General features: G+C 56.6%; 1 protein-coding gene across 1 annotated transcript; it reads left to right on the top strand.

The window, feature by feature from the left end:
• Positions 1-1,245: 1,245 nt before the first annotated feature.
• On the top strand, positions 1,246-12,584 carry WRNIP1 (WRN helicase interacting protein 1). The gene is made up of 7 exons (XM_061399000.1): positions 1,246-2,072; positions 3,812-4,003; positions 4,420-4,661; positions 8,928-9,157; positions 10,092-10,247; positions 11,384-11,463; positions 11,912-12,584. Exons 1-7 carry the CDS (start codon positions 1,329-1,331, stop codon positions 12,185-12,187), a joined length of 1,920 nt encoding a protein of 639 aa, XP_061254984.1. The 5' UTR covers positions 1,246-1,328; the 3' UTR covers positions 12,188-12,584.
• The last annotated feature ends 3,071 nt before the right edge of the window (positions 12,585-15,655 follow it).

Below are 15,655 nucleotides of genomic sequence, written 5' to 3'. Positions count from 1 at the left end.
GTCCTCTTTACAATTGCAGGGAGGTTGCAACACATACTTTAAATCCAGTATCAACTGAAAAAATATTTCCTTTGCTGTTCTTTTTTATACCATCTTTTATATAATGCTAGTTCTCTGTGGTGCTGGAGAAGACTCCTGAGAGTTCCTTGGACTGCAAGGAGATCCAACTAATCAGTCTAAAAGGAAATCTGTCCTGAATACTCATTGGAAGGACTGATGCTGAAGCTCCAATGCTTTGCCCAACTGATGGAAAGAACTGACTCACTGGACACGGCTGGGCGATAGAGCAAGTTCTCTGTGATCCATTCCTTTTTGTAAAATCATTGCACAAGAAGGGGCTCATACGTTCCTTAGGTGGTTGCCTTTCGGTTAAGTTTGAAGCAGTTCTTATGCAGATGAAATTAGAAATTCCAGTCTTGTCAGCTTTTAGGAAAGTCAATTCTCCCCTAAAAATGTTTAATTTGTTTTCATGCCACCTGTGTTTCCTTTCTCTAAATACCAAAAAGTCAGGTTTGTGACACGTTTTTTAATTAGTTTCAGAAGAGCAGGAACGCGGCTCAGAGAAGGCCATCCCCTCGCCCACAGGCCAGAGACGAGCGGGTCCCAACCCGACGTCGCTCGTCCGCCGGCGCCAGGAGATGCTCGCGCGTTCCTAACGTTTAACCACGAAGCGGCCGTGAGACACCACGCGTTTGGGGTAAAAGGCCAACAGTCTGGGGAGAACGGTGCTAGACGTGCGTCTCCGGCCGTCGCTGTGTGTGGCCCTTCGGACTCCCTGAGACAGTCCCTGCCCAGCGTCCCGCCCGCGTCCACCGTAACCCGCATTTCCCCGCCCTCTGACTCCGCCCTCCGCCCCCGCCCCGCCCCCTACCGCGCGCAAAGCCACGCCCCTTGCGCAGCCGCGGCGCGTGCCCCACCGCTCCGGCCCGCAGGTGGGTTTGCGCATGCGCAACCTGCCGACCTCCCGCGGCGCCCACCGGAATGGGACGCGCCGCAAACCCGCCGAGAGGCCGCGGACTACGTTTCCCGGCAGGCCGTGCGAGCCGCGGCCCGCGCCGGCCGGAAAGGAGCGCTCCTCAGCCCGCCGAGCGGTCGCGGACTACATTTCCCGTCGGGCCGTGCGAGCCGGCGCCGGCGGCGGCCGGGCGGGCTACCGCGGACTCCGCTTCCCGGCGCGCCGCGCGAGGCGGCGGGGCGGCGGGCAGAGGGCGGGTCGACGCGGGCGGCCCGGACGTGAGGCCTGAGCGGCGCTCTGCGCCGGGCCGCGCGCGTCCTGCCGCCTCCCGGAGCCGGGGGCGCGCGGCGCGGGGCCTAGTGCGGCGGCCGCCATGGAGGTGAGCGGGCCGGAGGACGACCCGCTGCTGGCGCAGCTGCACCGGGTGCAGTGCCCCGTGTGCCAGCAGGCCATGCCCGCCGCGCACATCAACGCGCACCTGGACCGCTGCCTGCTGCTGCACCCGGCGGGCCTGGCGGAGCCGGCGCAGCCCCGCGCCAAGCGGCGCCGGCCGTCCGAGAGCTCGGCGCTCAAGCAGCCGGCCACGCCGACGGCGGCCGAGAGCAGCGAGGGCGAGGCGGAGGAGCCGGACGACGGCGGCGAGAGCGAGGACCGCGAGAGCGACGACGCGCCGCCCACGCCCAGCGGCGCGCGCCTGCTGCCCGACTTCCCGGGCGCGCGGCCCGGCAGCCCGGGCGGCAAGGGCGCGGGGCCGCGGCCGGCGGCGGCGGCGGCGGCGGCGGGCGGCGCGTCCCCGCGGAGCTGGGGCGAGGCCGAGGCGCCGGAGGAGGAGGAGGCGGCGGGCGACGCAGACGGCGAGGACGACGCGGGCCGCTGGGACGCGGACGCGGGCGCCGCCGCATTCGGGGCCCCCGGGGGCCGCCCGCGCGCGCCTGCGGCCGAGGAGGTGCGGCAGCTGCTGGAGGGGAAGCCGCTGGCCGACACCATGCGCCCCGACGCGCTGCAGGACTTCGTGGGACAGGGCCGCGCCGTGGGGCCCGAGACGCTGCTGCGCTCGCTGCTCGAGGCCAGCGAGGTGCCCTCGCTCATCCTGTGGGGGCCACCGGGCTGCGGCAAGGTCAGCGCGCCGTCCCGGCCCTCTGCGGGGGGAGATGGGGGGGTCCTATCAGGGCCCCGAGGCGTCCCGCCCCGCCCTCACCCGCTGGCTGTTAGTAGCCTGATTCTCTGGGAAAGGACAGGTGGCCTGGAGCAGTTTCCCATTCAGGAGTGTGTCCATTCAGTTTTGGGAAAAAAAAAATGCAAAAAATTGTAAATTTCTGTTGTGCTTCCTTTTGTTTAGCTATCGGGTTTCTTGTTCATTCGCTTTGTTCTTGCAGACAGTTCTTCATCAAACCATGAAACTGTACTTATTTAACAGGGCTGACCTGAGAACTCCTTCCCTTTTCAAGTCGCTTTCATCCACTGTTTTCCATAACTTCTTATGATGCCTTGCCCTTTAAAGAAGACTGGGTGCCTCTTGGTGTCCAGTGCTTTCTTGGGAATTAGCACAAGCCCAGAGGTGGGCACTTAGGATACTGCAATCTAGAGAACAGAGCATTGGAAGAACACTTGAGCAGGAGTCTGAAAGGAGCCTTAAGGAGGCAGGTGTTAAGACTGAAAGAGAGCCAAGCGGTGCTTAAATACATACATTTTATCTGCTGGAAGAGGGAGAAATACATACATTTTATCTGCTGGAAGAGGGAGAAAGCACCACAGAGTGGAAAGCAAAACCCAGCATTAGGTGCAGAAGAGCTCAGAGCTGTGAGATTCAGACGCCTTGATGGTGTTTTCTTTGGTTTTTCTTTCTAGCTTCATCCTCTGTGTGTCTTGTGCTTTCCTTTGGTCAGATTTAACCCACATAGCTCAGTGCTATGCAATAGCATCCTTACTGATTCCCGAGAACTCTACTTAAGATGCTCAGAACCTTTAATCAGATGGAAGAGGTAGAAGAGGCAGAGAACAAGAAGAACACCCCTGGGGCGGTGAGCAGGACGCACTCAGAGAGGACTCGTGGCTGGAAAGGCAGTGGGCTGGGCTGGTCAGTGCAGAGGTGGGTGACCCGTCCCAAGCCAGGCAGGTGTGGCTTCTGGGCTGGGACTTGCTGAGGAGCAGCCGCAGTGTCTGATGGGGCTGTGTGACGTTCAGAAAATGAAATGCCCCCTTGCCACTCATTCTGGAGCACATTTGCCCCTCTTGACCCCCATCCTTACTGCCGCACTGCGATGCCGATAGTAGTAATAAACTTAACGAGAGCATGTGCGTGTGTATGCAGCCCTGCGTAAGCGCCAGGTGCCGAGCCGCACTTTTCCTTGTATTTCTTCACTTCCCGGGAAGCGCTGACGGAGGCGTTGCTGCTGCTTTACTCCGTCCACAGCGGACGGTCACAAGTGGTTTAGGGTCACCATTGATCCCCCAGCTCAAGTGCTGGTTCTCTTCTGCACTGCCTGCAAGCTTCGGGCTGTGGTCCCCCTGGCTCAGGGGTCTGCGCCTCGCCGGTCGGTGTTGCTGCTGTCTTGGCTGGGCGAGGTCGCACCTGCCACCAGGCTCAGCTGCGTCCATTCAGCAGCTCTTTCCAGAGATTCCGCAGATCTTAGCGTCCCCCGGAAGCCATCAGCGGAGTTAGACATGAAGGAGAGGAGGTTGGGATTAGCTGAGCTTTTAGCTGCTTTTCCTGCTTTATGGGTAGCATTGTCTTTAGTGTGTAAACACACACCGCGCTGTTTCAGCTGGCTCTCCTGCCGGGTGCGGCAGTGTCCAGGCTGCTGGTGGGCATGCTGGTGCCCATCCCTCCGTCTCAGTTCCCGCCCTCTCTCACAGACCACGCTGGCCCACATCATAGCCAACAACAGCAAGAAGCACAGCATCAGGTTCGTGACGTTGTCGGCAACCAGCGCCAAGACAACCGATGTGCGGGACGTCATCAAACAAGCTCAGAACGAGAAGAGGTTTTTCAAGAGGAAAACCATCCTTTTTATTGATGAGATTCATCGGTTCAATAAGTCTCAGCAGGTACGTGCTCTTCCTTCTGGTCCTTGTGAATGTGGACTTGAGTGTGAAGCCTGTGCGGTCACTGCACAAGGGTTCAGGGTGGGGGTGACTGATTCTCCAGGAGCCCAGGCCCTCCGCCCTTCTTCACGCCTGTTACCCTCACTTTTTCTTAGCATTTTCTTGGTGTCCAGAAAATGCTTCCTCTGTCTGATAAATGAAATTGTAGGTGTATCCCGGGGCTGTTGATAGGAGAAAAACTATGGGTCAAGTTTCCAATTTTCAGGCATTTGTAATTGAAACATCAGGACTCAGTGGACAACTTAAGTTGCTGATTGGATCCTGAACTCAGGATTAGGAAAAGAAGGAACAGCCAGCTCACCCTGGATCCTGCAGGCTGATCCTGCAGGTCAGCATCTTCTGTTTTCCTTCCTGATCAGGACACGTTCCTTCCTCACGTGGAGTGTGGGACCATCACCCTGATCGGGGCGACCACGGAGAACCCCTCCTTCCAGGTCAATGCTGCTCTGCTGAGCCGCTGCCGAGTCATCGTGCTTGAGAAGCTCCCCGTGGAGGCTGTGGTGACCATCCTAATGCGGGCCGTCAACTCCCTGGGGATCCAGGTGCTGGACTCCAGCCGCCCTGCCGACCCTCTGAGCCACGGCGGCAACAGCAGCTCCGAGTAAGCAGCTCTGGCTCCGGGGGGAGCCCCTGGCTGGGCTGGAGGGCCGGATGAGCAGGGTGTCCTTCCAGGATGGACGGGTGCGTGTGATGCTGGGCTGCAGAGGGGCTGCCCTGTCTCTGCAGATGGAGAGACCACCTGTCCGGGCGCCCCCGAGGCTCCTCCAGCTCTGACTGGCCGCCTGGCCCCTGGCTTAGTTCTCGGCGTTTGCCTTGGTGCTGACAGGTTCCGGGCTTTTCCTGGCACACCTTTTTATCAAGGCTCAGAAAACCTGGAGAGGCTTTTTGATTATTTTCTTCACAGGAGAAACTTACGTCATGAATCTTTTGGAGTTTGTACTCAGATTCCAGTTTTCTTTTTCCTGCAGTTTTTTTTTTTTTCCCCTGTAAAACTTTGAGTAAGAATTAGTGTAAAAGTTACCGTAAACTTTTTCGAGTGTTTTTAGGGTGATTGTTGTGCACTCTGGAAGTCAGACTCAATTCCACAAAAGGAAAGAAACTAACTGAAAATGATGCCTTAAAGGCCGTCCGTTTGCTCCGGGTGATGTCTCTGTATCGTGAGAGGCGTGTGAATCGTGGGCCATCGATTGCCTTACGTGGAGCAGGGATCTTCCCTTATTTGGGTTAGAAGCATGCCTCTGCCGTTTGCTCCTGTCCCAGATGCGGGAGGAATTACCTGGGGTGCAGGAAAGCCTGGACACGGACAGGGACCCACTTGGGCCAGGTTGCATGGCTTGAGGGTGGAGCTGGGGTGGGAAAGCCACCCACGCCGGGACTGAGGAGCCCAGAGGGGCCTGAGGGCATTGATCATTGAAGCTTCAGTCGTGAAAGCACGTCTCCGGACTCAGGGCACACTTTTCTCTGGGTGCTGGTTGCTGAGGTCCCTGAACACCTCCCTGTCTGTTCTGGGCCTGAGCACCCCTCCTCACCCTCCCCTGAGGTCTCGAGGGGTTTCAAGCGTATTTACTCCTCTTGAGGACCCGCGTGGTGTCAGCAGGGTTGCAAGGACCTGGCTTGCAGGGAACTGGCTCGCAGCTGGAACCTTTGTGCAGTGTTGTTCTTGGCAGTCAGTTCCCATCCGGAGACTTGCCTCGTGACTGTCCCGAGCAGCCTTTTATTACTCCAACTTTCTAAACTTTAGTTTAGAAAGACTAAAGTTTGGACATGGGCGATCCTGGAATGTGGCTCGTGTGAAAGAGGGGATGAGGAGCCGTTGGGAGACCAGGTGGACTCACCCTGGTGCCCATGATTCCAGACCTGATGGAAGGGATGACGGTGGAGCAGAGCAGACCTCAAACACTCAGGGGAGGACTGCATTTTCCAACTGTGGAAAACTCTCCGTCTCTAAAGGCTTTCTCGCAGCCTGCTCATTGGCCTTTTTCATAACGAACGAGGCCCGCTCACCGCCTGTCCGTGAGGATTGGCTCTGAGACCGCCTGTATGCCTGTCCTCTGCCCACTTCCTGCCCCGGGTGTGCGAGGTGCAGTCACTCACAAGGGCGGTCTGTGCCCCTGGGCGCTGACCCGATGGTGGCACAGCGACGGTGATCCACCCCTTTGTCTCTGGTGTTGACAGTTTCCATGATGCCTGTTTGGTAAAAGGATAATACTGAGAGTTCTGAGTACCTGGCTTGCTTTTCAAAATAGCGTTTTATTATGAAGGTTGCAGACTCTGTATGATATGACCCAGTTTTGTTTTCGAAGCTTGACTGGATGGTCACAGGATAGATAGGTACAGGGCGTTCCGGAGGTTCTGCCTGCCCCCAGGCCCACCCCCAGCTCAGTGAGGCGAGAGGTTAGTGGGTGGGTGGCTCGCAGAGGGGGCTCAGCAAGCGCCCTGGCAGCTGCTGTCCTCTCTGGGTGTTGCAGATAAGGATTTGTGGTGGTGTTTTCTTTTATACTTCCCATCTGTCTCAGTTTTTAAAAATACACGTTCCATCCTGAGGCTGTGGGGAAGCTGAAGTCGGCCCACTCGGTGTGCACAAGTGGGGCCTGTCGTCCACCAGGCCCTGTGGGTTAGGGACCCCTGTGCTGCAGCCAGTCGCCTCTGAAGGGCAGCCCTGCGACACTGGCTCAGGCCTCCAGCCCCGCGCTCCCCTGGCACGTGGTCCTGTGGGCGCTCTGCTGCCTGCGGCTTCGAGGAGAAAGGCCGTCGGATTCTAGTTCTGGGGCGAGGTGTCGAGGCCATGTGGGTCTGCCTGCCCCACACAGACAGACAGACACACATATACACACTTGTACAGACACAGTTACACACAGACACACACATATACACACTTGTGCAGACACAGTTACACACATCACACACACATATACGCATATACATGCACACTTATACACACATATACAGAGACACACACACTTAAACACACATATACACACTTATTCAGACATGCATATACATATATCACACACACATACCCAGAGACACACGTACTTATACACACATATACACGCACAGAAACATGTACTTATACACACACACATATACACACTTATATACCCACATAGAGACGCACTTACACAGACACACACATATGCACACTTATACACGCACACACATAAGCATATACACACATACGCATAGACACAGGCAGGTGTGCCCTTCCCGTGGCTCCCCCGAGCCACCGCGCCTCCTCTGCTGCTGGCCCCAGTGTGGGTTGTCTACTGTGGGTTGTCTTTCGTGTGGGTCTAGTGTTTCTCCAGATCGTCCAGAATCCGCTTTGGAAGTGGCTGTCAGCTCTACAAAGAGCAGCGCTGTGGTCTCGGTGTGTATCGTGAGTGTCTGGTCAGGAGGGGCAGCCAGGCCAACGGGAGAGCCATCCGTTGTGAGCCGACTCCTGGGGGCGGAGAGGCAGCTGGGAGGCTCTGAAGAGGAGTCTCTTCAGAGACATGGCATCTGGGAGACGCCAGAGGTGGGCCTTCAAGGGCAAGTGCAGCCTGGGGTCCTCGACGCTGTCCCCCCAGGGAGGCAGGGCGCCCTCTGAGCACTCCCTGCCCAGCCCAGTGGGGCCTTCGGGGTTGTTCTCCAGGTAGCTGCTTCAGATGATCTGCGTTGATTTATTAATTGCTGTGACATTTCCAGCTGAAGGTTGGCAGGGACACGGCTGAGCTGTAACTTTGAACAGTTATATTTCACTTTGTACGTATGCAGCTAGCCAGAAAGAATAAGATCCCTCTACATAGCTAAAAGTGTTGGACACCTTGTCTAACTAGACAGAATAGGAAAAGTTGCTCAATTAGACTCGGAGTCACAGTTAGACCTTTTTTACGAAGGTCCACGCGTGGTCAGTACCCCTGTGGCAGCGTGTCCCAGACCAGAGCCCAGTGCCCAGCTCCTGGGTGCTGCTGTGCCCAGAGGGACTGGGGACAAAAATGAAGATGTGCTTATAGAGTTGTCCCTCAGGATCTGCAAGGCATTGGGTCCAGAGACCCCCACCCCCATGGACACCAGAACACGAGACTGGAGGATGCGCAGGCCCCTTCTGTGACAGCCTGATGTTTGCCTAGGACCAGAGCACATCCTCCCATTTGTTTGTTTCTCCCAACATTGTTTCTAGGCGACTCATCACGCCTAACAGGATGTAAATAAACCATGTGCAGGTTGTTGCAACCGAGAAGGCATGGCACCCCACTCTGGTACTCTTGCCTGGAAAATCCCATGGATGGAGGAGCCTGGTAGGCTGCAGTCCATGGGGTCGCTAAGAGTCGGACACAACTGAGCAACTTCACTTTCACTTTTCACTTTCATGCATTGGAGAAGGAAATGGCAACCCACTCCAGTGTTCTTGCCTGGAGAATCCCAGGGACGGTGGAGCCTAGTGGGCTGCCGTCTGTGGGGCCGCACAGAGTCGGACACGACTGAAGCGACTTAGCAGCAGCAGCAGCAGGTCGTTGCACATAGGTTCTGAATGCTTTGTACTTGGTTGTCAGTGTGCAGCAGACTCAAGCTGTGCTTTCTAGAACTATCTGGAATTTTTCCCTCTAATACTTTACGTCCGAGGCCGGTTGAATTCGTGCATGTGGAACCTGGAGATGCAAAGGACCGAACGTCGGATGGAAAAGGACCAAACGTCAGGTGAAATAAGCTCGGGACTCAAGGGCGAGGCTCTGCTCAGCTGTGCTGTCTCTGGCCGCTAACAGCACAGGCTTGCCCCAACACCAGGGCTCGGGGTCCCAGACAGCTCGGGAGTGGCCTTTCGGGGATGAGAGGCACAGCGTGCTGCAGGAGGGGGGTGTCCAGAGTGTGACATGCTCTGGTGTTGCAGGTCCTCAGTGCTCATCGAGGACAAGGCTGTGGACACGCTGGCCCACCTGAGCGACGGGGACGCGAGGGCCGGGCTGAACGGGCTGCAGCTGGCTGTGCTGGCCCGGCTGAGCACCCGGAAGACCTTTGGGAAGAAGGGCGGGCAGAGCTACCCCCCGAGCCGTGTGCTGGTCACAGAGAGCGACGTGAAGGAGGGCCTGCAGCGCTCACACATCCTGTACGACCGGGCAGGTGAGTGAGCACCCGGCCCCCCAGGCAGCTCCGCCTGGAGCCTCCCGGCACAGCTCTGCCTCCTGACCAGGGGGCTGACAGCTGGTGTGGAATCGTGGGAACTCAGGTGTGTGTTTAGTTTAAGTAGCTTGGTTCAGTTGGAGTTCTTTAATGAGAGTTAAAATCCTTAATTCCCTTGTGGCTCAGCTGGTAAAGAATCCGCCAGCAACGGGGGAGACCTGGGTTCGATCCCTGGTTTGGGAAGATCCCCTGGAGAAGGGAAAGGCTACCCACTCCAGTATTCTGGCCTGGAGAATCCCATGGACTGTATAGTCCAAGGGGTCTCGGAGAGTTGGACACGACTGAGCGACTTTCACTTTAATTCTTAAAGGCACAATTAAAAATTAAGTTTACGTAGAAATTGGTGCTTTTATTCTGTGCTATTCTTTTTTTAAATGAATTTTGCCATGTGCATTTATCTGTTTTCATAAAACCATATTTACAGATACCAAACCTGACACCAGCTCCTGTTAAATCTCTGAGCTGGAATAGTCGACATCATAAGCACAGCAGTCTGTGTGTCTTTACAAAAGACACGGGCGATGAAGAGAGTCCCCTGTAGACGAGGGTGTGTGTGATTCTGGGCCGTCGTGCTGGAGTCGGATTTCCACTCCTTTAGAAGGAGGTGGGGTCTCCAGCGTGCTGCCTTCATCGTGGACCCGGTGAAGCGTGAGACCGAGGCCCTTTGCAGCGGGCGGGGATCAGCACCGCCTCCCCGGCCCCGCGTCCCTCGGCGGCAGCGGCGGCAGCACAAGCCCCTCCGCGGGGCCGGGTGAGGGAGGTGTCGGAGCTCACCGTGCTCCTGGGTCCCTTGCTGGCTCGGGCTTCCCTGAGGTCAGCCGGGGAGAGGCCTGCGGCGCGGCAGGCGCAGGGCTGAGTGGGGCTCTGCGTGCAGGGGAGGAGCACTACAACTGCATCTCGGCGCTGCACAAGTCCATGCGGGGCTCTGACTCCAGCGCCGCGCTCTACTGGCTGGGTCGCATGCTGGAGGGCGGCGAGGACCCGCTGTACGTGGCCCGGCGGCTCGTGAGGTTCGCCAGCGAGGACGTGGGTGAGTGACGGACGCCGGACGGGGCCTGGGGAGTGTCCGGGGCAGGGCGGGGGCCCCAGGAGTGGGGGGCGGGGGGCGGAGCCCCGGGCCTATCTGGGGTGGGGCCTGGGGTGGGGCGGAGCCCCGGGAGTGCCTGGGGCGGGGCCTGGGGTGGGGCGGGGCAGGGCAGGGCCCGGGAGTGTCCTGGGCTGGGTGGGGCGGGGACTTGGTGGAGTCCGTCCTCTGTTTCTGGGCGTCTGGCTCCCACAGTCACGGGTCCCCGCGTCCCTCTGTAGTGACGCCACGGGGGTGCGGGCCGCCTTCGCAGCTCGTGCCTCTGTCGCCGTGGGGTCCGTGGGACCCCGTGTCACGGGCCTGTCAGCAGCAGTTGCCACTTGGGTGGTGTCGCACTTGGGTGATGTTGAGACGTTCACAGGTGCATCTCTGTTCTTCTTGTTTTGGAGGTCTGTGACAAGTCCTCTTTGATATCATTACTACAAAGAGATTGACCCCCTCAAGGCTTGGGGGACGGTTAGCATGTTGAGCAGTGAAGTGTTTTAGGCACGACAGTGTACTGTTAACACAAGCTCTGTGCACGCTGGGGAACCAGAAAATTCGTGCAGCTTGCTTTGTCGCGGTTTTCACTTTATCACGGTTTTCACTTTATCTCGGTTTCCATGTTATTGCAGTAGTCCAGAACCAAGCCCACAATCTCTCCGAGGTGCCTGTGTTGAAATAAAAGAAGCGTTTTAATTTTGCTTTGAAGTCAGGTGTTCTGGTTTTCATCAGAGAGCTCCCGAGATGTTAATAGAAAGGGAGGGCTCCAGGCCCCGTTTAAAGGAGATCTCAGAGCCTTAGCTTTCTTTGGTGTCAGGAAGTGCTCTGCCTTCAGCGTGTCCATCCGTCACTGTCTTCATGGCCTCTGCTCTTTATGGGTGTTGTACGTGGGCTCCTGTTTTTCCTACTGGATGTAGAGCTTTTATCTCCAAGGAAACAACAGTTCTCGAGCCTGCACAGTAACCACCCCGTGCACACCTCTGGAGTCAGCTAAGATCGGCTTTTCTGAGGGATTCCTCCGTTAGGGTCTGCAGGCGGTGGTGGGTCGGCCCGGGGGTGTGCACGGGGGCTTAACTGGCCCCTGTTCGTATGTGTGGCAGGCCTGGCCGACCCGTCCGCGTTGACACAAGCCGTCGCCACCTACCAAGGCTGTCACTTCATAGGCATGCCCGAGTGCGAGGTAAGGCCCCCGCCCTGTGCCATCACCTTGGGTGGCGCCTCCCTGGGCCTGGACCACGGAGGAGGCTGCCTGGCTCTCTGACCCGTCTGGAAGCTTAGACGCTGTGGGGGAGGGACCTCGGTGTCGGCAGGGTCTCATGTGGGCTCCTCAGAGGTGCTCAGGGTTTCCTGGGGGCAGGAGCCTCAGAGGAGCTGAACAGGATGTCTGCAAGTTCACCCACAGACAGAGCAGCTCCTGCTTAGCTTTACGTGGTGGGGTTTTGAGAAGAATTTCATGTGATAAACAGTTCTTTCAGTTTTAAAAGAAAACCACCGGTCTGGTTTAGCCTCGCCTCGGGGAGAGACGCCTTCTCCCTGTCGTGGTTTGTCCAGACCGTGGGCCCCGTGGGATGTCAGCGCAGCAGGGGTCTCCCAGAGTTAACCCGGGGCGACGCCCCCACCCCGCGCAGGTGCTCCTGGCCCAGTGCGTCGTCTACCTGGCGCGAGCCCCGAAGTCGGTCGAGGTGTACAGCGCCTACAACAACGTCAAGGCCTGCCTGCGGGGCCACCAGGGGCCGCTGCCGCCCGTTCCCCTGCACCTGCGCAACGCGCCCACCAGGCTGATGAAGGACCTGGGCTACGGCCAGGGCTACAAGTACAACCCCGCCTACAGCGAGCCGGTGGAGCAGGAGTACCTGCCGCAGGAGCTGCGGGGCGTGGACTTCTTCAAGCAGCGGCGGTGCTGACGCAGGCGGCGACCGGGCGGGGCCTGGCGCAGGCCATCCCGGGCCGCCTTCTGTGCCAGAGACGAGCGTTCCTGAGGCGGGGCACGGCTACTGCAGCTATGTGTGTGACGTGACGCTGTGTTCGTTTGCACCCGTGCGACGTTATGCTCATGAAACGTTCTGGCGGCTTCGTGCAATGGATTCACGTTATCAGGAGGTATCTATTTTGTCATAGTATTTAAGTCATAATGTCATTTCACAGTTTAGTTCTGTAGGTTTCTTTTCCTTTAAAAAATGTTTATTCTGGGTAGTTTCAATTGGTTAAAAAAATGTAATTGTGGTTTAATACTGCATAGTGTTTTGGGTATTTTTTTTATATGCAAAGGTCTTATGAGCCAATAAAACTATTTCAAAGTACTCTTCAATTCTTGCCTGTTTTCCACCTGGAATCCAAGGTTTCAACATCTGTCAGTGTTACATTCTGATGGGTAAACACGGGAAGAAAAATGACCCTAGGTAACAGTTCAGAAATCTGTGTATCTATGAAAATCAACTTTAAAAAATTTTGAAGGATTTTGAAGCATCATCGTGATTGATTTAAGTACAGTTAATCTTCAGTTCCAGAGTTGGTTGGTTACCATTCCTTTGAGGCCAGTTCTCGGAATTGCTGCAGCTTATGTCATGGCTACAGTCTGATCACCGTGCAGCTGACGTCACCTGGTGAAGGTTTCAGCTCGGGATATGGTTCTGAATATCATCTGTAGCCCTGGAGAAGGAACTCAAGGTCCCTGACTCTGCTTCCTGACTAGCCTGCTACCGTTGGCTCTCCCCTGACTGTTGGCCTTTGTTTCTGTGTTCTCTCACCTCTCTGATTAGACTTGGCCTTTGGCTAAAGCTTTTCCGCCGACAAAGGCAGGTGGCAGCACCTGAGAAAGGACCACAGGGTCCTGCTCTGCTTCACTGACTTCTCAAGCTCCCTCCCGCTGTTGGGCACCCCTCTCCTCCGGGGGGACCCCACCTGCTCATCTGTTGGTGGTCTGCCCCGTGGGGGGACCCCTCCCATCCTGGGCACCGTTGCTTCATCCGTGCATCACGTCCGACTTCGGGATCGTGTGCTCAACCTGCTCACGTGAGGCAGAACCTGCAGTCGCTTTAAGGAGCACGGAGACCTAGGCAGCAAAACCACCGAGAGTCTGTGCATGCGCTTACTCCGCCTGCAGACCTGCCTTATGGTTCAGGAATAAACTCTAGGTTGAAGGATTTCCCTGGTGTCCAGTGGCTAAGACTCCTGGCTGCCGAGGCAGGGGGCCCTGGTTCGACCCCATGTCAGGGAACAAGGTCCCACGTGCTGCAGCTAGGACCCAGCACAGGCGGGTAAGCGCTGAGATGTGTGCGGGTCTGTTGTTCAGTCAAGCCTGATTGTGTGCGGTCCCGTGGAGCATAGCTCACCAGCTCCTCTGTCCATGGGATTTCCCAGGCAAGAATACTGGGGTAGGTTGCCATTTCCTTTTCTGGGGGTTCTTTCGGACCCAGGGATCAAACCACCATCTCTTTCACGTCTCTTGTATTAGCACGCAGGTTCTTTACAACCAGTGTCATCTGGGAAACCCTAAAAAAATTTTTTTTCAAATGAAAAAGAAGCTCCAAGTTGGCCGTCCTGGCCAGTTGCCTTCCTGTCCCTCCCTCTGCAGGCTGAGTGGGTCTTCCTGGGGTCGGAGAGTTGGCCGTGATTTATTTCACTGAGTGTGTGGGGGACCCGTTCAGTCGGGACACTTGAGCTTGAGTTCTGGGACGGTTTTTTTCATTCGATAAATACTGAGTGCTTGCCCCACACTGAGCTCTTGTTGGGAACATTAGGAAACAAGAGAAAATCCTGTGCTATGAAACCGGAGTTAAGTCCGTCCTTACCCCAGGGTGGACGTGGACAGGATGGAGGTGTGGTTGAGATGTTGGTGGCCAAGTGGACCTCATCCAGAACTGGGGTGGGTGTGGGGCAGGAGTCTGCTGCCCTGATACCCGGGGGTGGGGGAGCCTGCCAGGCAGTGGGGGTGGCCCTGGGCAAGGAAGTGCCAGGCAGACCAGTGTCTGGTGAGGAGGCTGGTCTGATACCTCCCCAGTGGAGGAGGGGAGGCAGCAGAGGCAACAGAGCCTTGTTGATTCTGGAAGGCTGGGCTTTTACTCTGCGTTTCTAGCAAAGGAGCGATGTCCTGGGTCGCCTGCACTGCGGCGCTGAGCCGGGACGGGAGGGCGGCAGGGTGCAAGAGGGGAGGTGGCACCTGCAGGGCCCGGGAGGTGTTGGTGGGCAAGCAGGGGGCAGAAATGGTGAGGACCGATCTGGGGATGCGGGTGACTGCAGGGAGAGCCAGTCACGTTTGGCAACGGGTTGTGTGGAAAGTTGTGACCAACCTAGACAGTATATTGAAAAGCAGAGACATTACTTTGTCAACAAAAATCAATCTAGTCAAGGCTATGGTTTTTCCAGTGATCATGTATGGATGTGAGAGTTGGACTGTGAAGAAAGCTGAGCGCCGAAGAATTGATGCTTTTGAACTGTGGTGTTGGAGAAGACTCTTGAGAGTCCCTTGGACTGCAAGGAGATCCAACCAGTCCATCCTAAAGGAGATCAGCCCTGTGTGTTCTTTAGAAGGACTGATGCTGAAGCTGAAGCTCCAATACTTGGGCCACCTGGTGGGAAGAGCTGACTCATTGGAAAAGACCCTGATGCTGGGAAAGACTGAGGGCAGGAGGAGAAGGGGACGACAGAGGATGAGATGGTTGGATGGCATCGCTGACTCAATGGACATGAGTCTGAGTGAACTCTGGGAGTTGGTGATGAACAGGGAAGCCTGGCGTGGTGCAGTCCATGGGGTCGCAAATAGACACGACTGAGCAACTGAACTGAACTGTGTGTGGCACGTGTGTGCAAGAGGAGCTGGCGGCTGGCGTGTGCTGAGGATGTTTTGCGTGCCAGCGTGGACAGCTCATCTGAGACCTTGTAGTAACCCGGTAAACTGAGGACCACGGTGGACGTTTTTGGGACAGAAATCTTGGTGGCTTGCTCCAGACTGGCCAGCTCCTTGGGGGCCTTGGTTGGCATCAGGCATCCCTGCAGAGGGCTGCTCTCGCCTGGGGGTCCTCACCTCCACCTCCTCCAGTCCCTCCTGGAACAGCCTAGGTCAGCCCCCCAAACCGGTTCCTCGTGTGTGTTTCTTTCCTCCTTGTTTTCCATCCTTTGTCCCCTTGCTCTGCTGCCTGGAACGGTTCCTCGGGCTTGTTTTTCATCTTTGCCATCATCACCTTGTTCATTTCCGAGAGCTCACTTTTCTGTTACTGTCCTTTCTTCTGGTTGTAAGCTGTGTGTGTTGTGATTGCTTATCTTCTCTGGATATTAAACTTGTTTTTCATTTTCTCCCCGTACGCGCTCTTTCCTTCCACGTTCATTTTTTCTGTCCGTTTGGCGTCTGTCTTTCCTAGCACTTGCCCCTCAGA

This window comes from Bos javanicus, chromosome 23 (assembly GCF_032452875.1).
Source record: "Bos javanicus breed banteng chromosome 23, ARS-OSU_banteng_1.0, whole genome shotgun sequence".
Taxonomy (NCBI): Eukaryota; Metazoa; Chordata; class Mammalia; order Artiodactyla; family Bovidae; genus Bos; species Bos javanicus.
This window is presented reverse-complemented; position numbering and strand designations above follow the sequence as displayed.